The sequence below is a fragment of the Ambystoma mexicanum genome, chromosome 7p, assembly GCF_040938575.1.
Source record: "Ambystoma mexicanum isolate Mex_15411 chromosome 7p, UKY_AmexF1_1, whole genome shotgun sequence".
Taxonomy (NCBI): domain Eukaryota; kingdom Metazoa; phylum Chordata; class Amphibia; order Caudata; family Ambystomatidae; genus Ambystoma; species Ambystoma mexicanum.
The window spans coordinates 912,131,140-912,157,323 of NC_090939.1; the positions used below are offsets into that span (position 1 = coordinate 912,131,140).

Sequence of the window (26,184 nt, forward strand, 5' to 3'; positions counted from 1 at the left end):
ACCCGTTCAGCCAGTTCATCCTTTTTAGGCATTGACAGTGAGGAATTACCCGTATCACCTGGAAAAAGCAAGCCAAGAGTATCTAGGCAGGCCCAGCGAACTAAACGTGATGGAACTTCTGGAGATTAGATTCTGAGACATGTGGTTTCCATTTTGTTTTTCAGATTATGATAAAATGCCTACAGATGTCAGCGAACAAACTATACTATCAAGGCTTGGCTCAAGGGGGCTATAGTTTACACTGAGCCACTTTGCACCAAGGCACATTAGATTACAAACAAAACGCTACATTAACAAACTCAAACATAACAATATTACCAACATATAACCATCAGAAAGAAACACAACAAACACACTGCAACAAATCCAATATGCTTTCATAGTCACAAAACAAAAGGTACTTATTGAAAACGTAGCCATATAAGAGTGGTGAAACATGACTGTACTTTAAGATGTTGCGAACTTTGAAATCTCTCAATATTGCAGCCAATCACAGGCAATGAATCTGCTACAACTGCCTATGTGTTTTAAAACGTCCCTTCGTGGCCCTCTGTTTTGGATCTTACTTGATTCAATATGGCATGGCTCATTGCATCTATTTTCAGCGGAAACAATGTAATAGAAACTGAAAGAGGCAGGATGATAACCGTATCGAGTAGCTTATCTATAAAGGAACCCATGTAACACAATGTAACTATATATACATTGTTTTAAGAAATAAATGGTGCCTACAATTGTCTTTGTGCATGTCAGTGCTCGCAAACGCTTTGCAATACGAGTCACTCTATCTTTTCCTTTCAATGCTTAGATCTGCATGTGAACATGTATGTGCAAATGAACACCTTCAGGACAACCCGAGGACCAGCAGTGTTTGAAAACGCCCTTCCCTGCCAACAAGTCCTAAACCCCAGCCAAATAATAATGTGAGTTTTTCTTTATGAGTGCATCATGCCTGCTTCCTCCCACTTGTATGTGCTGCGATTGCAGTTATTGTTATTTATTTATTATTTCATTTATAAAGTGCACAGTAACCCCAGGGCATCTTGGCGCTAGATGTTACACGCAGAGTAAAACAAAACAAACAGTTACTTTGTGAGTCAGGCGAACAGGTACATGGTGGGTAGTGGAGCATTGTAGTCTAGCCCCATATTATTATCGGACTCAGTGGTACTCATTCATGAGTAGTGTAAGAGGCCCTGCCAAGATTCGAACCTGCCACTGAATGCAGGTTGTAGCACTCCAATTAATTAATTAACGTGCTTAATACCAGAGACCATTCTCTAAGCGCAGGACCTGTATTGCTTCGAAGACGAGCGCGTTGGCCCTGAGCTATCCTCCTGGCCCCCTACCATACGATTAGTGACATAAAATGTACCTGTAAAATTCACAGCCCTGCGAATTCATGGTGGCTCCTTTTAAAAACGTTATCAATTATATGAGTAGACATATAACTTCACTGACTACTTCAAAGCAGTGACTGCTACAATTAGGAGAAACGAGGGGGAAGAAAACAGACCTGCGACTCATTGGCAACACCATTCTCTATCGCTGCTTTTCCTTTATAACCTAATTAAATAGGAATGAGGGGGCATTCAGAGCTTGGGCAGCTCGACTCGTTCGAGTGTGGCAGTGGATTCATTAGCCGGGCCCCGCAGTACGCCCTTACGAGCATCGCGCGCCGGGGCGCTGCGTCAGCGGGCCGGTAAGAACAGGAAGAAAGGGGGAAGAAAAACTCCAGACTCAGAATAAGACAGCCCTACAAAGGCATTATAGTTGCTTTCATGCTTAATTGGGGGAGTAGAAAGTACGTTTGCTGTTGGAGTCGCTTGTTAGCCATTGGGCATTGTTATCCTGAGGTGTAACAGGCTGCTCCAGTGTGCCAGCTCTAGTTTGACTGCAGCACTGGCAATTGAATATTCCTTGTGCTGTGGCTGCTGGCAAGGTTGGCCAAGAATGTATGCCACCAATGCGAACTGCCATTTTGGCAGCCCTCTTGCAAACAAAGTCACCGTATTCAATGATGTATTGGGCAAAATGGGGCCGCTTGGTGCCTCTCCGCTGGTGGAACCGTAGGCCGCTATCAGACTCGCCTTACTGTAGCACCTGCCCTGGCGGCGTGGGTGTGTGCAGCGAAAGGTGAAGGTCGCCCGGGATGCTTCTTGATCAGATAGGGGGAGACGAGGTGCTGAAATCAGACAAGCTATTGACATCTGCAGCAGCTGTTTCAAAAGGTTGTGTTTAACATTTTGTAGGAAACCGTATACCTCGTGACAGATGACTTTACCTTAAAGCCGCTCTAGAACAGACACACATTAGCTCTACATCGGAATCTTTCTCTTGGGTCTAGTATCTCCATAACGGGTATCTTTCTGTTCTCCTGACAGATAATTTAAATGCCATTCTGGAGCTGCAAACTCCTGTGGGTATCTAGAAAAAACAGCATGCAAAGAATATACCCTGAACGCAGGACAACCATGCTATAAAGGGAACATAGCAAGGGGTGGGTGACAGGTCAAGTGGCTCCTTAAGGGTTCCCTTCTGGGGAGGTCACTGGTGCTTGAAATTGATTGGTGGATGTTCGTTGTGACATGGACAACTGGAAATGGACACAGAAGACAGCTCATTTCAGAGAGGAAAAGGCTGCAGGATGGTGTGGTAGTTGCACAGTTTCAAGCAATATGTGATATGATATGGCATGATTGGTTATTTATAATGTGCTTAATATCCAGAGGTTTCTAAGTGCAGACCCAGGGATCGAACATGTGTTGCTCCTTGTCGTCTTGCTTCCAAGGCGAGCACGTTGCCCCTGATCTATCCTCACGAGACTTGTGCTTGGAATAAGTGAGTGGCCAAGAGAAAAAGTTGTTGGGCACAAACGAAACCCTCAAACCTACTTTACAGCTGCCCCCAATTTGCATGCATGCCTCCTTGATTCATTAGTCACCAATATAATGGAAATCATTTCTTGTTGTGAGGATATTGGCCTTCAGATAAGACATATAACTCATGGGAAATGTGGTGTATTGTGACACATAGTATATGGTGCTGTTATTCGATATTGTCAGGGTTGCTCATGCATGAGAGTGTGTTACCCTGTTGGTCTTCCTCTGCCACTTTCTTCTGGAGTCACCATGATCTTGTGAAGCAGAGCAATAAACCTAGCACCATACCCAATATATGCTGGCTGGTGATACCATACTTAGTCGAACTTCTGTGAAGGAACATGTGATGCTCCCAAGCTCTTGCGTGAAGATAGTTCACTGCTGAGGGCTTCCCATCCCACTGGGATTCATGTCCACGGTCCCATTCTGCAATGGTGCTTCTGAGCAGTCCGGAGCAGAATGTAATGGAGAGGAAATTAGGAATAACAATAATAATAATGTCACATTTATACACAGAGGTTCTTCCTCCTACTTCTAGGGAATATAGTGATATGTGTTATTATTGCCCATTTTTTCAGTCGTTAATTTATCGACATCAGAAGGATTGAACCAGGGTGTGCCTGAGGACTGCAGGCTTAACACGGAATTCTAGGGTGATCTCTTAAAACTGTTGCAAGAATAGTTGTAACCACCATGCACTCATTATAGAATCATATTTGTGTATTGTAAAACAGGGACATGGCTGAGTGGGCCACACGTGATTGCTGGTCTCACTGCGACTCCCCATTGGACAATTTCCAGACCAAATGATCCGGTATGGTTCAGCAATTCCATATGGCCTGGAAATTTGGCAATGAGAGGGAGGACACGCCAAGCCCCGGGTGTGCCTGTGCTACCATCAGAGCTCTTGGTGTGGTACTCGCTCTCATCATAGGAGCGCCATGGTGAGAGCCATGGTGCCAGCTCCACTCTCCACCTCAACTGGGTCACACCTGACAGACGTGGCACGGGCATGCTGAATCCCCTTCACCTTAGCTTATTGAGGGGGGGGGGGGCAGATGGCTCCGTTGTTACAATGGACACAATCTTTGCTGGGCCACACCTGGCAGATGTGGATCAGCCTCTCCCCCTTGACCGTCCTGACCGGCCCTCGCTTGCTTTGCTGGGCCACACCTTGCAGATGCAGCCTGTTTGGAATCTAAGCCCCACCCACCCGTTCTCATCACATTGTTTGTGGTTGCTAGGCTAGCTATTTGCCAACAGCCACTCCAGGAAGATTGTTTATTTTTAAATTTGTAAATGTTTTACCAACTTCACCCCAGGTACATAATAGCTTTATGGAACCCACCCTGAAGCCATACCTGGAGTAATGGGCCTGTAAGCCTCAGCGAATGCCCTTGCTGTGTTCAGGCCTTTGACTCTGTCTTCAGGGCCCATAACTCTGGGTACGGCCCTTGGGCTAGGTCTGTAAAGATTAATTATGATAGCTCTTCCCAATCCTTGCAAACCTTTTATTGGTAAGCTTGTCATAAAATCTTGCAAGAAAGATTTTCCACCAGAATTGCAATTATTTTTTCAGATGAGATACACTGACATTCAACTGACTTTTCTACCTTCCGCCTTTCACAGAAACGGGCCTGTTATAAAATCTCCCCATTTGAACGCTGTTGTACTTGCTAAGCATATCATGCAGCAATATTATAGACATATTGCTCCCTTACACATTGTAAAGTTTAACTTTCCCAGTGGAAATGCAACAGGCATGAATGGTGGAGTAACTCACACTTGATATTGGTCAGCTTGATAGATCTACAGAGGGGGTACTATAGTCCAAAAAGGCTTTAAGTATTAATATGTAGCACCATAACATATACGACAACTTCCACAGTCTTTGCTATTCATCCAGCCCCATATTGCATTCTGGGACTTGCAGTTTAGCTTTTCCCAAATGCGTGTACAGCAATTGATCAAATACATATTGACATTGGCTAAAAAGAAAACTTTGACCACTAGTCAGCTTTTTCCCGCCACCAGCTCCTTAATCGATTTGGTTGCTTTGGTGCAGAGATGTATTTTCCCTCACGCCAGGCCATGTCCTTGCTTTATTTGCTACTTGCATTGTTGTACCTGCACTGTGTGCATGTTCTATTAGAACTAAGTATCGGTTACAGAATGCAAAGTAAAAGGAAAATCTGGGTTTGATAGACAACTCTCACGTGAAATAGTGGACACATTGAGTTGTCAGTTTATTGTGCACGTCAAGGCGCAGAGCACAATTAAAATGCGATTTGTGTGCTCTGAATTTATTTATTTATTTTTATTTGTTAGCATTTATAAAGCGCACATCAGCCCTTGAGCATCGTAAAGTAGACATCTTGTAGACATGCAGCACCCAATAATAAATAAATATATATTGTGTGCAGCGAGTTTATTTATTTATTGGATTTTATCTGTGAAACAATATCGGCAACAATATTCCACGGAGATCCTAGAGATCTAAGCCAAAGGTCGGATTAGGCACCAGCTCAGGTCTGAGTGGTGCACCCCATTGTGGATGTGTCTCTGCTTTCTTTAGCATTGCCTTTCATTCATCATTGCAGAGCTTAAAGTGACAGAATGCAAAGAGTGGAGGCAGACCTGGATGCGCCATCTCCATGTTACAATGGGGCAACATGAGGGGGCTGATTCATGGATTATTTGCACCCAAAAAAAAAACGGGATTTGTACGCCATTCTGCCTGCAAATCCCTGATCAACAAATGTGGATTTGAAGGCAGAGTGGCACACAAATCCCGTTTTTATTGGCGCAAATAATCCATGAATCAGGACCGAGGTGTCTGTTAAGTCTGCTCTGGGTTGGCCATTTTAACTTTGCTAGGTTTTTTCGTTATTTGAAACAGGCATCCACGCATGTTGTTTTGCAGAGGGGGGGTGCACATCTTCACTTTGTCAACATTCACTTCTCCAGCAATTACTTTTTCAGATTTACTTTGCTGAACATTTACTTTACCAGACTTCATCCTGCTGCACCCCTGCCCCTTCTTTTCAACCCCATAGTCTTCTCCCCTGCTGCCTCTTGACCCCAAAACTAACTTGACGCTATCCCTAACCACATCCATTCCCATCTTCACAATGTGAAGATGCAGACAAGGTAAAGGCATGAAAAGTAAAAGTAGGACAGAGAACATGTATTTATTTATTTATTTGTTCATACCACGCACCACTGACCCTAGGGCTTAAGGGCGCCGACATACAAACAAATAAGAAAACAATTTACACAGAATCATAAACAGGGCAACAAAAAAAATGAACAGATAGAACAGTAACGAAGGGGCCAGGCATTAGTCAAAATTGCTACTAGATCAGGAGATCAGTTCAGAACAATTCTTAGATTGTTAGATGAGGACGAGTCTTGCATTTTTGCAACCTTGTTCAAGAACATGGGGAGATTGCTAGCCCCACAGCCGATAAATGTATGTGCTGAAGTAAAGGGGAGATACCTTTGAAGAGGTGTAAATAAAGTGGGCAGTTTTGCAAAAAGTTGTTTTTGTGCTCTCAAACAAGAAGGCATATTTCCAAATGTTTATGGCTGAACAGTCGGTTTTTTTATGTCACAAATGAACTAAATAGCTAGTGAGACGTTGTCTTGGCTTGGCTCTCGAATTCATAGGACCATCCCAGTTAACCTGTCGACATTCGTATTGGCCATGAAGAGTTGGAATGTTGAATGTGAAATCGTCATTAAAGATACACTTTCGCCAATTACCCGTTTGTAATTAATTGCTGCCTACTGGACTGCCTTTACCTGACATGGAGCTGTATATTAAAGCTCCAGGGTCCGTCAAAATAATGAACATGCAAATGAGAGCCTGGCAGGAAGCCCATTCATGGCTGACTACACACCTTAAAGCCCCACAGGTTGTGACTGCTATTCCCCCTGGTTCTTACTGCCTCATCACAAGTTTGGCGGTAATCCTTAAAAGCGGTGGTAACGCTATTACCACTGCATTTAAGGGTACGCCAAATCACGGGTTTGTCAGGATTTACCCCCAGCTTACAGCTGGGGGTAAATCTGCTGCGATTTAGCCAATTTTCGGTGCTATTGCTGCACGCTAATACCGCTGACGGTAGTAGCACCGCAAATTCCCCATTGTGCCCACTGGGGAATTCCCGAATGGGCCCAATGGTGAATTACCATTGCACCAAACATGTGATCCGGTGCTAATAGCTCTGGGGGTTTGGCGTTAACGTTAATAGCCCTGGCCGTATTACCGCCAGGATACCTCCCAACTCGTGATGAGGCCCTTAGTCTTGAAACACAGATTTCCGTCCCAAGGGAGAAATAAAATTCGGATTCGTCATCTGTTAACGGAAGAAGTGCAGAGGCCTAGCCAGGATTGTCTAACAAGTGGGGCCAGAAGCTAATCTTTTCACAGCCCCATTCGTGCTAGGACCCGATTTCGGAATGTCAAAATCGGGTCCCGGTAAAAATCGGCACTGTAGCCACCCACCTTGCAAACCCCGGGTGTGGTTTTTTAAATTAAAAAAAATCCCAGGATCCCACCGGGACGAAGGGCTATTTCCCCGGAATGTCCCAATAAAACCGGGACGTCTGGTCACCCTACAGAGTGGCCCATCCACGGCGCTGATGCACGGTGCATTTCCTATGTGGTCCAAATTTACCCAAGATAGCACAAAGTTGGCAGACGATGCTTGTCGCATGCCAAGAATGAACAGACAGACATGACGAATGTGTGCTCCATGTGTCCAAATGGCTGTTCATGTGCTCCCTCCCGCTAACGCGCAGCCAGCCGGTCGACAGAATGATAAATCGCAAGATCTGCGTTTCTAAAATATTTCAGCCGGTAAACATACCATTAACGGAGTGTGGCTATGCATCTGCCAAGCAGATGATTTCAATAGATCACAGACTGTTGCAGCAAATAAATGACGCATTTGTAGTCCTCCAAATGTCAGTCAAGGTTTCGTTGTAATGCATTTCATTTACTCGTGCCTACCAAACTCTTTCCAATTAGAGGTAAAGATACGCATTCTTCAAGACAGGAGGCCCCAGAATGCATTACAGCCCCGATAGTTACACACTAGGGTTAAAAACTGTGTACATTCGGCCTTTTTCGAAAGACACGCTTCTTTGAATACTGAAGTCTGCGGAAGGGCGTGTCCATCTGCTTTGTGCTGACGTCTGGCGTCCATACGCTTAATGTGCCGCGCGCAATCCGTGGCCATTTTGTAGCGTGCCTTGTAGCCTTGCCGAATTTGCTGGTATCCAGCTTTCCGCCCTAGTTGGTAACGGGGAAGCGAGAGCTACGCTCTGCATGTGAGCAATGCGTGTAGGATCAATTTAGAATTACCTACCACATGTTTTATTGAAATGCAAACCACACCATGGCAGGCCCTATTGTTGACACGCGAGGGGGTGGAGGACTGCGTTTGCCAGCAACCTCGGTCTGCAACCCAAAACAGTGACTGCGTATTCCACTATTCGCTGGTATGGGGCACCACATGGAGTTCTTTTAAAAGGATGGCTCGGCTCCCGAGTCGCAGTTTAGATCCTTGAGTTTGCATAATATGTTAAAACACATTTTAACACAAAACTAGTAAGGCAGGGGAGTGAAAGGACGCTGCCTCTTGAAACTTACGGTGTCCATTGCCAAAATGCAATCTTTTTTCATCTGGACTGTGTAGAGATTTGTTGTAGCCACAAAATCTAGGAAAACAAGAAATGACATATCAAAGCCATGTAAACAGTTAAGCAATTGCATTGCACTCATTTCAGCAGGGTATGCCACATAGATGCTCAACAGGCAATTGATCGAAAGAATGCAGTTTTAGATACCTTCATAAAACAATTAACAAAAAGGTAGAATGGTAGAGGGCATTAATGATGAGTAATAACCACCCCTTGTTCAGTGTAAGGACCATCACCTCTGAAGGATCTGGGCATTATTCAAATGATGAGATTGAGCAATGGTATGTTTGCATGTCCCAGAATCCTCCAAGGGGCACTGCTCTGAAAACGAGCTAGGGACATCTTTGCGAACATGGAAACATATTGCTGGAAATTCGGCATGAATATTCTAGGCTCCGCGCGGCTGCCAAGGGCACATCGCGTGCATCCGTGCCTGTGACTCAGTGGCGGCGTGCATGCATGACGGCGCTTCATAGCCTGACGCGGCCTAGAATATGCATGCAACGTTAGGCAGCGGAAGCAGATCACTGCACAAAAATCAAAACACCATTCATAATTGATACCAAACTACTTTCATCAAAACCAAGCACACTTGAGATGGTTTCCCTTGTCTGCTCAGCACATTTCCTGTCTAAACGATAGCTGAAATGTCGGGGGTGGGCTTTTATGAAATTGTGAGGCTTTATAATGTGGGATTCGGCCTCAGCCTGTGAGTACAGCGCCGGACAAGGTGAGGAACTACATTATGAAGGAGCGTGTTGCTTATCTAGCCATTTCCAGTTATCAAACAGTCTTGTTCATGAGCAAAATAAGACTATTGGGCAAATTGGAACATAATTACCTGGGTTGTTTTGTGAGATGTACCTGCAGGGCTAATTGCCAACATGTTCTTCCCTGTTATATGTATGGTACCCTGTTTCAGGTTCCAACCTACAGGCTCTTAAAATTTCTAAAAACTACAAACTCAATCTAACACAAAACTATGGGCCTCATTACAACTATTGCGGAATGGGTTTAACGGTGCCGCTAATGGTGGCGGCGCCGTTAAACCCATTCCGCAATATACGAAGTTCCCTCGTGGGACCCGCTCTGGACGAGGGGACCAGGGCAGGGAGCTAACAACGGGCCGGTCGTAATCGGCCCGTTGTTAGTCCCTATGGGGGCTCGAACGGGAATGGGGAAGACCCGGGCCCGGGTTCCCTGAAGGAGGAAATAGCGGGCCCTCCATACTCGGAATGGACCGGTATTTCCCCATTCAGGGAACCCACACACGGTTTTGGAGGCAGCCATGCCCTTATTTAGAGCATGGCTACCTCCAAAGTCGTAATGAGGCCCTATGTGTATTTTTCAAGAACACAATGCTGTGCATGTTTTCTGGAGAAAAAAAAAAACAAGCTATTAATGTGAAATCATATTTGTTTTGGGTCTTTTGGTTTAGTGCAAACCACAGCTAGTGATGGTCAAAATCTTGCTGTGCTTTGATGAGTGTAAAATAAATGGTAGAGAAGGTCCTAATGGAATGGAATGGATAATGGAATGGCATTGGGTAACAATTGCCGTGGTGTTGGGTGGACAGGTGATGCTTTGCTATAGCACCTTTGAGGAGAAGGGTTGGGTTCTACTGTTTGATTTTGCTATGTTGAGTACTTGCGATCATTCATATTGTGTGAGTTGATGGACAAAGTTGTGGGCACCCAGCGGCAGGTATTTCCGCATCCTGCAAAGCAAATGTGATACTGGATCTTGCTTCTATGCTGACCCACTCACTGCCTTTCTTGACGGAGTAAATGGTCTTTGTCTTGTTTCTTGTCTCCCACCAGTTACTGACTCATTCTGGGAGCAAGGCATTGCCGCTGTATAGCATTAAGAGGTCCAGTTGTTGCAGGACATGTTTTGGATAGAACTGGCTTTTCTTGCATAGCGGAAAAAAATGAGTAATTTGTGATCATGCTTTTTTTGGAGACATATGATATTATATTTATAACACGCTTAATACCCAGAGGTTTCTAAGCGCGGACCCGGGGATTGAACCTGTGTTGCTCTGTGTCGTCTTGCTTCCAAGGCGAGCACGTTCCCCCAGACCTATCCTCCCGAACAGTGGCAGCTGGTGAGTTTGAAAGCTGGTGGGGCGTAAATTTCCCAGGGGGAATTTGGGAGCGAGGGTGCGCAGCATGCAAGACCATGCCACACAAAGTGGGTGCAGGGGGTGTCCTCTCCTCGCAAAAATATTTGAAAAATGGCCTCCAAAAGGTACAATTTACTGTCTAAACCCACTGAAATATGACATAAAAAGCATTAGGTTTTACATACTAATGGCGGTACATTATTCTTACGTGTGCAAGTGTGATGGTGCATTTTACAGCAGCTTGTATTGCGAATAGTAGATACTATGGTGTGTGCATAAAGAAATTCATTAAATGGATAGTAATGATGGAAAAATATAATTTTGAATAAATATCATGCTGAATACATATTCTTTAAAATGAGCTGACCAAGTTGCTTCACACTTTATTAAAAATCTCTATACAGTGTTGCAAAAGGAGCTGGAGCGGAGGCAGTGTCTGGGATGCTTGGAGGGAGTCAGGGCTACAAGTTAGCCCTGAGTCCTGACATTAGCATAGCTCCAAATATTTTCCAGACATAGCAACACCCCTGAAGTAACTTATCAAACTGGTCCACATTGGCAAAGCATTTCCATTTGCTGATGTATGGCTTCATCATCACATGAAAGGGGTGCACATGATACAGGTCTCTGCGTCACCTCCCATGGGAGAAGCATGGATTATGGAGTGATGAAGTAGGAGGCCACCTTTCCAACACAGTGTCCTGATAGTAGATAATCATTTTTGCCTAGAAAGCACACAATGTTTGTCTCCAGATGAGAGCAGAAAAGACGAACTTCAGCCACAACGTCTCACACAAGATGTTTGCACCAGACAAGACATCAGCATGCATGATGTCACCATGGTAAAGGCTTCATGTTAGCATAACGGACAGGATAAGATAAACACTGCATGTGTGAAAGATACCAAACAGCAACCTGCAGGTGACCATGTAAGCACTTGTGATGAATGCAGTCAACACATTTGTCCTCAAGGTGGTCACAGGGACTATTCTATCGCCCCTGCCCTCAAGTACTTACACACGATTCCACAGGAGCGCAGTACCAGCTATTGCCATAAAACCAGACAAGGCTAAGCCTTGCAATGATGCTCAATTCACAATTTCAGCCCCATACCTCGGTTATAAAACTAAACACGTGAAGCGCACATCATGACAGAGCCAGACTGTCACGCACAGACACTTTCAGGACCATGTATACATTTAAAGAAGAAACAAAAGGAAGCACACGATACGCTAGAGCCAAACTGCCTCCCACACTCTCTTCTCACACTCCTCCTATTAAAGAAAACCCAAATGACGTCAGTGGCATTTCTATATTCTGCATGAAACTCCTGTTGCATACTCACTCCCTGCAAGTGGAAAAGTGTTAGTTCCTCTCCATACGTGTGGCATGCGAGGCGCATGCGCATCATGCTTCGTTACGTTCAGGAAGGATGTTGTCCACTAACGTATGCTGAGGATGATTGCGTGGCATTTCAAATGCTTTTTGTACGTCAATGCAATAAATCTGAAGAATCACACATGGGCACTTTAGGCAGCACAAGTGTGTCTAAGCAAGTTCTAAATGTGACACATGTATACTTTGTAATGTTACGTGAACCTTTATGCAAGATCACCATTCAACTGCCGTACGCACGCTGTGCCTAATGTGTTCTTATATTTCCAATAAAATCGTGAGAACCAGTCCTGTGTCTGACTCTGGGATCCAGAGTCAGACACAGGACTGGTTCTCACTGTCATGGAGCAAGGCCATCAACCTGGTTTACCAGCTGCTGGAGGGGGTCATAGATGAATGGCAACCAGTACATTAAAGAAATGCATGTTTGCAGGAAGAATCCTGCCTTCAGAAGACTCCTATGTCCTTTTTGCAGGTGAAGAAGCCTGCAAACTACAGTTCCCAGGCACCCCCGGGCCCAGAACACCTTTGTGAAGCCCACGTTGGGTGGGACACACGTGCGCATGCGCGCAAGGACAACAACAGCACAGGGCTTGTGCTCTGAAGCTCAACAAGAGAACAAGAGAAGACGTGTTCTCCAGAGCTCCGAGCAAGTGGAAGCGCACAAGGGGCCATGCCCCAAACATCATCAACCCGGGCCCCTCGGCACATACAGATAAGTACCGCTAGTACTGGGAAACCAAGGCTGACTCGGGGGAAAGGCGCACACTGCTGTAGAAGCGATTGAACTCCCTAACAGCTGTGACGAAGGGGCACGCACAGGGGGCTCCGCCCGAAGTTCCAAGGTCCCCCTGCTCCAGCAAAAGCTAAGTTCGCTCATTTGACCACCAGAGCCATAGTTATTTGAACCGCGCGCAGAGTCCAGAGGTCCCGCCCCGACACGGCAGTGCATGGCATTAACATACAAATTCCGTAACCCACTCTACAGGAAGAGAACGCGTTAGACAATACGCAGCTTGCTAAAAAGTCATTACGCGACTTGTGTGATTAATAACACGGGTCATAACATATTTCAGCCCATATTTCAGACTTTTTGGGACCACCTTTATAGCGGAGCAACGCGCGGTGTAAATCCGCATGTGCAGGAGATAACCAGAGCAAAACAGTGCGCCTAACATATTGAGCATGCTGCACCTTGAGTATCCAAAGGGTGCAATTAACCTTTGTGAGAGAGCATGAATGTTAAGAGTTTGATGTGTGAAGCAACACACGAACGGTAATTCCCACTCTCTTTTCACCACTAAAACTGCTCCAGAGTCAGGACCTGAGAGTGCGCAGGCAGGAGGCCAGCATTCACCCCTTGAGATAAGTTTCTTTTTGGCTTCTAACCTTGTTGTGGGGTGTGGTGGGGAAAAGTGCATGTAGTGAATGAGCAAATGTTTTATTGTATTACCCTATGTCCCCCTACCCGTCCACCTCCCTTGCCCTAGTCCTTTTACTGGTTACCCTTGCTACAGAACCCATCCAACCAACGAGACCCTAACCCTCTTTCACCGCCAGGGTCTCGGAGGCTTGTGTAAGTTTCAACTTGCAGGCACCTAGACCGTGGAGGGGTCGGTTGGTTCGTGCCACTCCTGAGCCTGGAAACTGAAGCCGTGACACTCACGATTTGGACTGAGGAGGACCAAGGCAGTCAAGCTCAGACTCCAGTCCTGGGCTCCGATGGCCTTGTCGTCCTCCTCTGTAGGCTGTGCACAGCACAGACAGTGCTCCGAGTCCTACCCGCCCACGGCCCGGCCTTCACCAAGAATCCTGGTGAAGACAAGGCGGCGAGCAGCAGGCAATAACAATATGGTCGGTGCACAAGCCGTGACACTGGCACTGCATCTCGCAGTGAGATGTAGGCACAGTGCCGTGGCCGCCCGCCATAAGTTAAGTAAGCTCGTAGTCTTCCCAGTGCAGCGTGATTCATGCTGCATGGTGAAGACTAAGAGTTTAATTAACTGTAGTGAATTAACACGTCCACAAGCCCAAGCCAATACTTGACTTACCTTTGGAGACGGACCGTTAGGTAGGGCTGCCCACGTGGATGGGCCTGGTTCAGGCCTGGGCGCGAGTTGGAAGAAGTCCACCAGCAGCTAAGCTTCGAAGAACGAGGTGAGGCAGTGGTACACTGGCTCCACCCACACACGGATTGTCATTGGCTGGCAAACAGCCAATGACAATCCACAACCTGGCTGTTGCTATGCTGCATGGGCTGGAGTCCAGGAGGGCTCAGAGACTGGTGCGCTGTTTGCGCATAATAGCAATAGTGCGGGCCACCCCTCCAGTGTCCCGCCAGCCTCCTGAATGAGAGGATGGTTACGTAGAGTGCGTGGAGCTACAAGGTCCACACACTATACATGGCAGAACAGAACGTAAATCAGGATGCACCCCGCCACTGGGGCAGAAGCAGGCCTGGCACAGGCCAGCAGCACATCATTGCAGAGTGGCAGATTAATAAATAAATAATTGATCTGCCGCTCTGCACAACATTGATTTGCATTTGTCGGCACAGGCAGCGCACGAAGGGTTGTCTCTTCTCTCTCCTCTCTCTGTGGGGGGGGGCGGCACCCCCCCACCCTATGTAAGCGGCCGCCACTGCTCCCGAGACATGCATGTCATGTATTAGGCACTTTAACAAAAAGCGTATTGACTTTAACAAATAACATGAAAAATAGACCTCAAGTTATAAGAACGAAGTATCTCCAATGTGTCTGTTAATTCATTAGCAAGGCCTCGTAATTAAGCATCTACTCATTTCCATACCTTTTAAGGGTGGCATTCTTTTAAAGCCCAAAAGAAGACCCCTGTTATTGCATGTCACATGCAATACTGACACATATGTAGGTAGTGGGCTCCATGGCAGGTGAATACCAAGCCCATCTGCCATAAGCAATTCTGATTGCAGTTTAAATCGGGTAATTAAAAAGTGAGCATGTGCTGTGGCCCATGTCAGCTTCCTGAATGTACTACAGAGGGCATGCATCCTGCTCTTGAAGTACAAATAGCAAAGGTATCATTAAGAGAATCTCTATCAAGGCTTGACTGTCCATGATTCTGCTTTTAAGTTCATGTGAGGACTTTACTTGTTTGCTGTTTTTATGGATATTGTGATGTTGACTGTTGTGTTTGTATGGAATGCTTGGTCCTACCGAAATAAACTTCTTTTGATGGTATCCTAGTTCATTGCCTCTGGTTTGCAAGCAACTAGAAACACCAGGGACTCATCAGCCGGCTCTGCCACCTTCCCAGCCATCTCTGGCTCAGCATTATCACAAGAAAGGCATTCAGACATTACAACTACTCCCGAACAGTCCTGAACGTGGGCACATGCGACCACCGTCATAGGGCCTTACAAACATTACACTGCCTCCCGGACCAATAAGGAATTGATTGCAAGACCATTCTTGCCCCTTAATTGTTTCTGAAAAATGTCCCAAAATTGATGATCAACAGGTTCAGTTGGTACGCTCCCCCAGAACCATCTGAGCACCTGTTGAAATCAGACTCATCCAACAAAGATACCAAAGGAAAGGGCACCGGGGTTAATATGCTCACCGCCAGCCGGGCAGAACTATGAAAGATGTTTCCTCTATCAGACTCAAATGGGATCATCTCTGATGCAGGAAGATTTTGAAAACACTGCTGTTCCGCAAAGGCCTTCCAAACCTGAAGTCCTTGTCCATGGAACCACTCTACTGCTACGCATTGTTAAATGTTATGCGCTGCTTGTTTTCCGGAAAGGCACCTAAATGCAATTCTGAGAAAGATTCCATGCTGCTCATTTCTACGATATTAGCTGGTACCCAGTGATTTAATCGCTGAAAAAAACATCAAGGGCCCTCGATATATTATTTGAACCCACTATCCAACAATTTCCCCAAATATACTAGGACTGGAGTTTGTTTATATTATTGCACCAGTTATAAAATATGTTGAGAAGGGTGTTTAGTGGGTTAAAAAAAATATTGAGTACCCCTCAATATTTTTCTGAGCAATGAAATCACATGTAACACCTGAGCTTATCTCCCGGCTTCGCCATCGCCGTTCCCTAAACACCAAATAAATTAATGAATAGATAGATCATGGGTGTATTAAAGCCCATCCATTGTCGATGCCCCCCAAAAAGCAGCTTAATCCTTGGCAGTGTTTTCGGAATGCACGCTAGATATTGACTCACAAAGGTTTGCACTGGAGCAAATCAGGAAATGCCTCTGCGCATTTTAGATTTGTACCTGCTCCCTCATGCGTGACTGACAATCCTTAAAAGTAGAGCATTTCTGAGACGAGTGTGAGCAAACCTTCATGTTATGTTAATAGTATAAAAGCCTATTAACATAACATGAATGTTTGCTCACACTCGTCTCAGTAATGCTTTTATACTGTGCCAAGTCAGCACCCGCATCCACGTAGTCCCAAAACGCCTAGGCTTGTCCGCAGCGTGACATATTGTGCCCCTGCCAGGGGTATCAAGATCTTAGTCTGCTGGAAGAGAGAAACAAGTGATGCCAAGACAACAGGATGGTAAAGGAGGAAATAGATGTCACGAACAAAGGGATAGATGGACGCAGCAGGGGGAAGACAGTTTTGTGATAGCCTGGATGCATGTCGGTCCTGCTAGGTGGACCCTGGTTCTGCAATATGTCCTAAAGTGCTTAGATAATGGGATGGGACTTCTAGCGCAGATTTGGAGAATTGTCAGTTAGTACATAATGTAACGGTGGATACGCAAGGCACTTGAGAGTGTGCTGGGGCAATCCTGGCCGTTTCGGGGTCAAACTCCAGAATGTTATATCTGTGACTGCCAAGCCCGAGCCAAGAGTGGCAAGGCCAATGATACACTGTATATTAAGATGAAGGTTGTTGGTATCAGCAGGTAAGGGAATGGAGTGGAAACTGCCACCTCGATGTCCAATAGGTATTTTTCAGATTTTTTTCCATATTGCACCGTGCTAGACTGTATTTATTTATGAATAGCATTTGTACGTGAACATCTCAAAGATGCTCCAATCGTGCTCAGATTTGCTCGAGTTTTTGGCTTTGCAAATTGTACCTGCACAACTCGTAGGGGCCAACGCATCCCGGCCTCTTTTCTGCATTTTCTCACTGCATCTTTGGCGAGGTGTGTCAGGGCTCATGTTGGGGGTGCATGCGGGAGGCCAGCGTTCGCCCACTTTTCTGAGCGGGCGGACGCCGTTCCCCTAATTGTTTTAGAGGTATGAAATGAAAAACATTGGCTGTCTTTTCTGAACTCATGCCGATCTCAGGACTCGAACCGCAGTTGTCACATTCGCAGGACGGACCCTTCACTGCACCATATAAGCTGATGAGACATAGCAGACAACCAAACTTCAAGTGTCACATTTCAGGAATGCATGTTCCAGGGAGCACAACGGTATCGAGTCTTGGAGTTTGAAACATGCACTCCTTTTATTGTTTTCAAAACCCTATTAGAAGAAAATATCCTCTCTTGGTTTTTTGTGTGTCTTGATTTTATGAAAGGCAAATGCTATTCGTCCTGTGCAATGTGTATTGTTATGCAAAGGCAATTGAATGAAATGTGCATATTTCACCTTGATATGGTCATTTCTGGTGACGTCACATCTCATGCTGTATGTTGAGACACTTTAATTTTATTTTTAGGACTGGACCCCTGGGGTGTGCAGTAGATATATATATATATATATATATATATATTATAATTTCTAAGAATAGTTGGGGGGTTGGAAAAGTGTTGGCGGATGTAGGTTGCAGGTATGGGGGGGTCTGCCCCCCCATTAAAAATGCCATGGAAAATGCAGGAAAACGTGCACAACGAGTTGACCACCTACGGGTTGTACCAGGTCCTCATGAATCTGGTAAAAGGGGGCTGGTGCAAATTAAAAATGCTTGTGGGGATGAGTTGTTCTACTGGACGCCTTTGTGGACCCTCCCCATTACGAGGACAGTCACGAGGGACAAAGCTGCAGATAGGCTTTTTAATGCCTCTTCAATGCCTTTATCAAATTCTCTTCTGGTGATTGTGAAGAGGGCATGTTGAGCTCTCGTTAAATCATGGAAGCTAGAAAAGCTGCAATGGAAGGGACAATACGGTGAAAAAGAGAACTTAATGGAGTATGGCATAATAAACAACAATATCGGTCGTTTATGTGGACAAGGTGATGTACCTCTACGACATCTAACCAAGGCTGTTGCTAGGTCTGGAAATTATCCTGGGCTACGCTAATGTTGGGACTGTCGGGACTCAGGGCTAGCTGGTCTTTTGGTTGTAGCTCCTGAGCTTCTATCTGGGGCTACAACCTATTCTGTAAACAGCTCAGGACGGAAGAAACAAGGATACTGCATGACAGCCTAGCACCACGTTGCGGATTGAACCCTGACCTATGGTGGGAAGTCCTCTATGGTGGAATAAACCAGAAAACCATAAGAGTGCCGGGCATCTTTCTTGAAACAATGATGAACAAATTGGAACGTACACCAGTAAACTACCAAAAACAAGGGGGAAGGGAAAAGTAAACAAGAGCCAAGAATGAAAAGAGATAAAATATAAGAAGGCTTCACATAAGCCCAATATATCTCTTACAGCTCAAGGAAGGTCAAGACTGAAATGGACACGTGATAATCTTTTCTTGGCTCTTGTAGGGGAGGGAAATCAATTCAAAGCAAAATTTTGTAATTATACTGCATGCTAATAAAAAAAATACGGTGAATAGAGGTTGGGTAATAATAATTGGTATATATAAGTTTTCTTCTCTGAAACACTTTGGTAAAATTGCTATATAAGCAACAGATGTTTTATGATAAATGCTTATATTTTATCATGGACAATTCCAAGCAAAGGCTCAGAATAATGCCATACTCTCAAATTATTATTGCTTTGAGTGTGACTGCCTATTCAACCTCATACAAGCCTGTGTAAAAATCACATGCGAGTGTTTCTTATTTCCTTGAGATGTGTTCAACTGTGTCGTGCGCGTTCAAGTGCAGAGGAATGTAACAAGACTGCGTTGGTAGCATGAGGTGGACTGATTGGGTGCATTTCTTCAAGTCTTTCACAACTGACTTTAGGTACAAGTGTAAAATGTGCAAAAATGCACAGACAAACACTTGCGAAAGAGGGTGCAAAACCAGGACACTGGATTACCTACGTCATGTGTGCTCTCAAGTACAAAGCAATGTTAGAAGCCTGCGTTGGTAGCATGAGGTGGACTGATTAGGTGCATTTAATCAAGCCACTCTCAACAAACTTTAAGTAAAAGAGTAAAATTTGCAAAAATGTACAAAAAAACACTTACAATAAGGGGACCAAAACCGCGATTCTGCTTCAACTATGTTGTGTGCGCTCAAGTACAGGGCAATGTTAAAAGACTGAATTGGTGGCATAAGGTGGACTGATTAGGTGCATTTCTTCAAGCCTTTCTCAACAAACTTTAAGTAAAAGAGTAAAATTTGCAAAAATGTACCAAAAAACACTTACAATAAGGGGACCAAAACCGCGATTCTGCTTCAACTATGTTGTGTGCGCTCAAGTACAGGGCAATGTTAAAAGACTGAATTGGTGGCATAAGGTGGACTGATTAGGTGCATTTCTTCAAGCCACTCTCAACAAACTTTAAAGAGTAACGTTTAAAAATGCACACAAAAACCATTGCAAAAACCAGGTTTACTGGGGTCGTGTGTGCTGAAGTACCTAGCGATGAAATAAGACTACGTTGGTAGCATGAGGTGGACTCATTAGGTGCATTTAAGACTTTTCAAGAAACTAAGTGAAAGAGTAAAATGTACAAACATGGAACCAAAACAACTAACCTTCCAATCAGGACGTAGACCACAACTGTCAGGAGAATAATGGCCACAGCAGCCGAAATGGCAATCATTACGACCTGGCTGTTTTCACTGGAGATTGAGAAAGCTGCAAGGGTGACAGGAAGAACAATGCACAGCGTCAGTGCGTCACAAGGCACGCACGGGGCGAGCAGGCGCGTTAAGCTTTCATTATCCCCCTTTGTCGCCGAGGACAGTTTAACTACCACATGCTGAGCTCCCAATCCAAAAGAGTGACTCACTGGACATAAAAGAAAAGACCCATCGCTCTCACTGCTTAAATCTGAGACTGGCCAGTGAGCATTGCATTCGTGCAATGGATCATGTGCAAGTCTTGCACTGCCAACACATACAATCAGGCATTTCTATTTATATTCAGATGTGCCCCGGAAGAAAAACTGCACAGAATGATATGCTTAGAAATATGCAACGACTTGCAGCTTAAAACAATAACCTTCACAATTAAACACTCATTAACATAATAAACTATGAAATGTACAGTCTTGGGTTAACATGTTGTTTTGTGCGAAACAAGAGGCTTTCAATCATTTTTAGCTATAATAATTTGTATATAAAAATGTTCTATGTAAAGCGCTTTGGATAAAAGCGCTATATACATGATTAAGTTATTCTTAAAGTTTGAATTACTTAATCAATACGGCTGCTGATAGCTAAATAAGTAGCTCAATAAGTAGAGAGAACGCATATTGATAGGTCAGCATTCCTTATCAGTGGGATATTACACAGAATAATGTACAGAATAATGTACCCTCATTGCTTAGCAGCTGTCTAACAGTTAATGCATCTTGGTCGGTTTTTCTCACAAAGGAGGATGGACCAAAAACTCCTCTTCCAGTGTCCCACAAACTTCACCCCCTTTAAGTTGTATGGGTGAGTGTGTTCTTCCTGATACCCTATAGGGAATCATTGTAGGCTCCACCCACTCCCGCAGTTAAGTAAGCATTTACCAGTATCATAGCAAGAGAAATATAGCACATGCAGATAGTTGCGATGATGTCACAACTAGAGGATTTTAGAAATACTATGTGCTATGAGTTATATGTATCTTATGTTACACTTGGTATTAAGGGACACATTTACCTAATATGCATCTTTATGTTAATGTTTATTAGGCGCCCCATTTGTTGTCACTCCTTAATTCATCGGGTGATGGTGTAACAGAGAATTACAGCTCATAGTATGAATTATTTCCACTGAATTTCAGGTGCAGGAAAGAGTGTTAGCGAAGAAATGTAACGTCCCCGGAACCCTACTTTGGCATTATGGCACCAAAGTGTGCAGGCGCTTGCTATGCAATGTGTACATTCTCGCTCGGGCTCCCTTTCTGGGTAGCTATAGTGCCATTTAGACATCCAGTGGTAAGTATAGATTCGGCTCTAATGCATATGGCTCCCTTTACATTTCTGTAATGTGTTTTTCTGGCATTCAGGAAGTTCTGATAAAGCTCGCCCTCTTGTGCAAGTCCAAACATCAACACAAGATTTATGTGCTCTATATATGCCCTATGGATTCTGCTGATTTGAAGATGGATGCAATCTATGGTAATGCTTGCCAGAGAAACCTATCTATAGAATTATAGATGGGCAACTCCCAACTACACGAAAATATTCCACTCAAGGGGACTGAGTGACATATGGTAGACAAGAGTAAAGGTAGTTTAGTTGTCTACGATGTTACCCAGAACCCAAAGGCGTAATCATAGGTAGCTGAACGCTACCCACCTATAATGTTATGTTGTGCATGCCGCCCAGTGCACTTTCCACCCCATTCGCTATCCATATGGACCAGCATTGCAGACGGTGTAGAGTGGAGGCATCTGGGAGATGTGCACAACATAAACACATATTTTCAAAGCAAAGTCACGGTTTTGGCTTTTCTGTAGGCATGGGATAGTCATTTTGCAGCAACTTCTATAACAGCACTACCCCGGTCTTCGGATGGCAACAGCTTGCATATGCTGTTTGTTACTGGCCAGATTATGACAGTGAATACAAATCTAATGCCGATACAAGAGCCAAAATTGTTGGCTTTGTTAATTGCTGTTTTTCTTTTTCATTTTACAAGAATTCAGTGTAAGGCACGTATGCAAGGACACACATATGGATTATAAATCAAGTGACCAAATTAACACTTGGTTAAGGCATTTTAATTATACCAGGATCTAGTTTACAGCAGCAATTTAGCATTTACCTTGTATGAGACTGTTAAAAATAACCACACATTTAAAAACACAGAGTTAGCTCAAAGAGATCTCAGGACTGTGATGTTTTCGGCAGTTTGGGGTAGGTAGCTGATGGAAATGGCCAGAGGAACTAGAATATCCATGGGTGGTGAATGCGTGGTGTGGCAAGTCAGAAGAAGGAAAAGGAATTGTGCATTCCATTTTGGAATATTCTTTACTAAAAGAAAAAGTGAAAACTCCTAACTTTCCGTAGTTTACAGGTTTCCCTACTTAACATAAACTAACAAGGGTGCTCGCCAGTCGTTTGTGAGTCCAAAAGGAAGCTCTGTCCTCTGTCCAAATCTCATCTAACCTTTCCCTGACACTATCAAAACCAACTAAAGCACAGGAGAATGACTCCCTTCTCCTGTGGTCTGCTTTTCAGCAAGTTCACTCTAGTAACGTATTTGTAGGTAGTTCTTGTTGACTAGATTGATCATGTCGTACAGTTCAGATATGGGGCTCTTCCATTTCTCTACCATGTCCTTTACACTTTGTTGCCCCCTTCCAATATTTTTCTTCTCTCTTTTCTCGTTCATTAAACGTGCACATTTTCCTTTACTCAATGTCCACTCTTTTCCCTGGTTGTCCAGGTAGGACTGTTCCCATAATGATTCTCACTCTCCTACACCACTTGATAGAACTGGGACCAGTATGAGGTTTCCAGTAACGATTTTGATGACTCTCTAACTCTTTGGGCTTACTAGAATGAGTATGTATGTTCCAGTAATCATTCTCACTTGTCTCCACCTAGTTTGTCTTAGTGGGATGAGTATTAATGTTCCAGTTATGATTCTCTTTATTCGCTACTACTGGTTCTTTACGGGGACGAGTATCTGTGTTCAAATAATGATTCTTAACTTTCTCTGTTATTCCACTTTTATTTAGACAACTATGAGTGCTCTCGTATGAATTCCGACACTTCTTCGGTAACTTAAACATTAACTTCCCACTGGGATGAGTATGATGCTTCCCTTTGTTATTCTCGGTATCCCTCCCGGGTCTATCGTCTACCGCGTTATCTTTTGCTCTCAGGGTTAGCGTCACCGGGCCAGCATTCAGGATGGGATCCTGTCCTCGGTTTGTCAGGTTGGCTTCTCGATACTTGGTTTCTTTCATTTCTGTACCTGCTCTGTGCTGTAGTCGGGTAGGCGGTCTTGGCATCGCCATTGGACTCCCCAGTCCACTGACTCTCGGTCATGCCACCATTTTGAATTTGTTGTTCATCTGCGGCTTCCGTCCTTCAAGTTCTCTCACTTTGTGTTTCCCCCGTGTAGGGTTTACACGCCAGATTCCCTCCAGGCTTGAAAAATGCACGGACCTGTCTCCTTCAGCAGCTCTCCTCACACAGCTGATTTGAAACTCCCTCAGGAATCTTCCTCCTTGATGTATGACACGTTGCCGGGGCTTCTCCAGCAGAGCGACAATGTTCTTCTTTTCTGTTAGAGGAGTACTCTGTATTACATGCATGATCTTCTTCTTCTCAGCATTAGACATTTATTTCTTTTCATTTTAAAGTAAGATTTCGACATGAAAGTACCAAACATCAGCTTGCTCCTCAAATTTTCTTCAGGTAGTTATTATTAGTGATGGGTTGTAGATGAGTGATTCAGGGAGTTCCTCTTCGGAACGGGAGTCCTTGTCCCCAAGGGGGGAGTCTCTCCAGGTGAGGGCCCGGGTGCCTCTAGCCCTAGGTAGGGTATCGCATATTGGGATCACCTCCCAACCTTCACAGGGAAATGCTCCCCCCTTGGGAGAAGTGACTCAATCCTGCGATTCATCACATACCATTTCCCTTGGTTTGCTGGCTTGCCCTTGTTCACTGATGGGAAATCTGCTAACGAAGTCCACATTTCCTTGCTCCTGCTCTTTTCTGTGTTTCACAATGAAACAGAATGGTTGGAGGTCTAAGACCCATCTCATAATCAAAGTGTTAATGTATTTACTTAAGATCATCCACATGAGGGGAGAGGGATCCGCAACCAACCTACATTTTCTTCCGGTTAGGTAATCCTTAAGATTTGTCATTGCCCACTTGATGGCCAATGCTTCTGTTGGGAGACAGATGAATACATCATCCATAGCTCCTGCCATGCCGCTGGACCAATGCCGTGCACTTGCACTTTGAGAAATGCTGTCAGACCTAGTACACTAGAGACCTTTTGTTAGATCAAATTGGAAACTCAAGGCCTAATAATGAACACTGTATTCCCTTGGTCCCTTCCCGCCTTAAAGCACTTTGAAGCACTTCACTTGTGAATAAGCCCTAAACAAATAAGCAATAAACAAATAAATACATCATCATGGTAGGCTCCACAGAATTTGAAAAGGGACTGAAAGACTTTATCCATTAGGCATTGGAAAGTGGCAGGTGCCCCATGTAACCCGTAGCGTAACACTTTAAACTGAAATAACCCCTGAGGGGTTGAGAAAGCATTTGTTCTCTATTGAAGTGATTGAGGGGGACGTGCCAATAGCATTTAGTGAGATCAGTCATGGAGATAAATTTGACAATGCCCAGTTTGTCAATCAAATCACCAAATCATCGGATAGTTGTCAAATTGCAAGATCGAATTCAGCTTCTGTAAAACAATGCAAAATCTTCACGATTGATCGAGGTTTGCAACTAAGACTATTGGCGAAGACCAGGGGCTTTCTGAGGGTTCTATAATGTCTGCATGGATCATGTTCTCTTCCTCCTGTTCTATTATTTTCTTTCTGGGTTTGGGAATCCAGTAGGGCCGGAGATTTACAATTTTCGCTTGAGGTGTTCAGATATTGTGGAAGGAGTTTATAACTCTCCCTGGCTAATCTACAAAGACATCTGTGAATTGAGCTAACAAATCTTCGATGACTACTTGGTGAGATGGCGACAGGTCTGGGGAGATCAAAGTGTTTTCTTGCCCTACATCTGTGAGAAGAGTGGCTATAGTCACGGTGGAATCTTCACTGGGATCTACCATTCACTATTTCGAGAGATTAACATGATACAGTTGCGTTTTCTGCCTCCTATCAGGCTGGGAAATTAGGTAGTCAAAAGAGCCTTTTCTTTCCAGGATTTTATACGGCCAAGCCATTTGGACAGCATTTTTTATCTGTTGTTGGCAACAGTACTAAGAGCAGTTGTCCTAATGAAAAGGAGCAGGAAACAGTTTCACAATGGGACTACTGATACTCCTGGGCCTGTCCCAGATGTCTTTGTACAATCTCTCATACTGTGTCATATGCTGTTTTAGATTTTGAGCTGTCTCTGAAATTGGTAAAATGGTCTCTTCCCTCTGCTCCCATGTCTTTCTAAGCATATCGAGAACATCCTGTGGTTTTCTCTCCCGTAAAACAACTCAAATCGGGAACATCCCAAAGAGATCTCAGGTGTCGTTTTAAGTGAAAAGGTTCCATGGGATCATGGTGTCCCAGTTCTTACCATCTGCTTCTACAAGCTTTTCAATGGGATGTATCCATGGGGTGAACCATGCCCTTAGACCGCACTATGAAAACCTCTATTTGGAGTCCATAATTGTACGACATGCAGATTGTATAACAATAACAGCTTCCCTCTGGATTCAATCCACTTCTAAGCACCTTAACATTTGGTCGTCCCCAACGTATGACCTTGGAAAGATGAAGCACTGAGTCAGAAGTGGCTGGATTCAAACTTGGACTGTGTGCTCAACTCCCTGATGAATCAATCTTGCATAACATTTCACTGTTATCGACCGCACCTAATACAAAGATAACTTTGCGCACATTCGGCCATCACTTCTAGACACTACAACCCTGTTCGAAAGGGTGGTGAAGTACACGCCATTGTGATAATGATGGGCAGGGCTTGTGGAAATAGCCAGAGCAGGGTTGAAGCAGAACACTTTTGGTCCCTTATAATTAGTCAAGAGTTTCAGGATGTGCGAGACATTTTAAGGTTGCTGGAGAGTACGATTGCATAGCCGTTTTTATAGTAAGTTTTG

At 44.5% G+C, this 26,184-nt stretch overlaps 1 protein-coding gene across 2 annotated transcripts in view; it reads right to left on the bottom strand.

Annotated features, from left to right (window-relative positions):
* EPHA3 (EPH receptor A3) overlaps positions 1-26,184 on the bottom strand; it is a 908,976-nt gene that overhangs the window by 274,316 nt on the left and 608,476 nt on the right. For both annotated transcript variants that reach the window (XM_069637202.1, XM_069637201.1), the window contains exons 8-9: positions 19,963-20,065; positions 8,542-8,609 (exon numbers count right to left, since the gene is read on the bottom strand). In XM_069637202.1, coding sequence (XP_069493303.1) covers positions 8,542-8,609; positions 19,963-20,065 — 171 coding nt within the window. The remainder of the gene's footprint in view (positions 1-8,541; positions 8,610-19,962; positions 20,066-26,184) is intronic.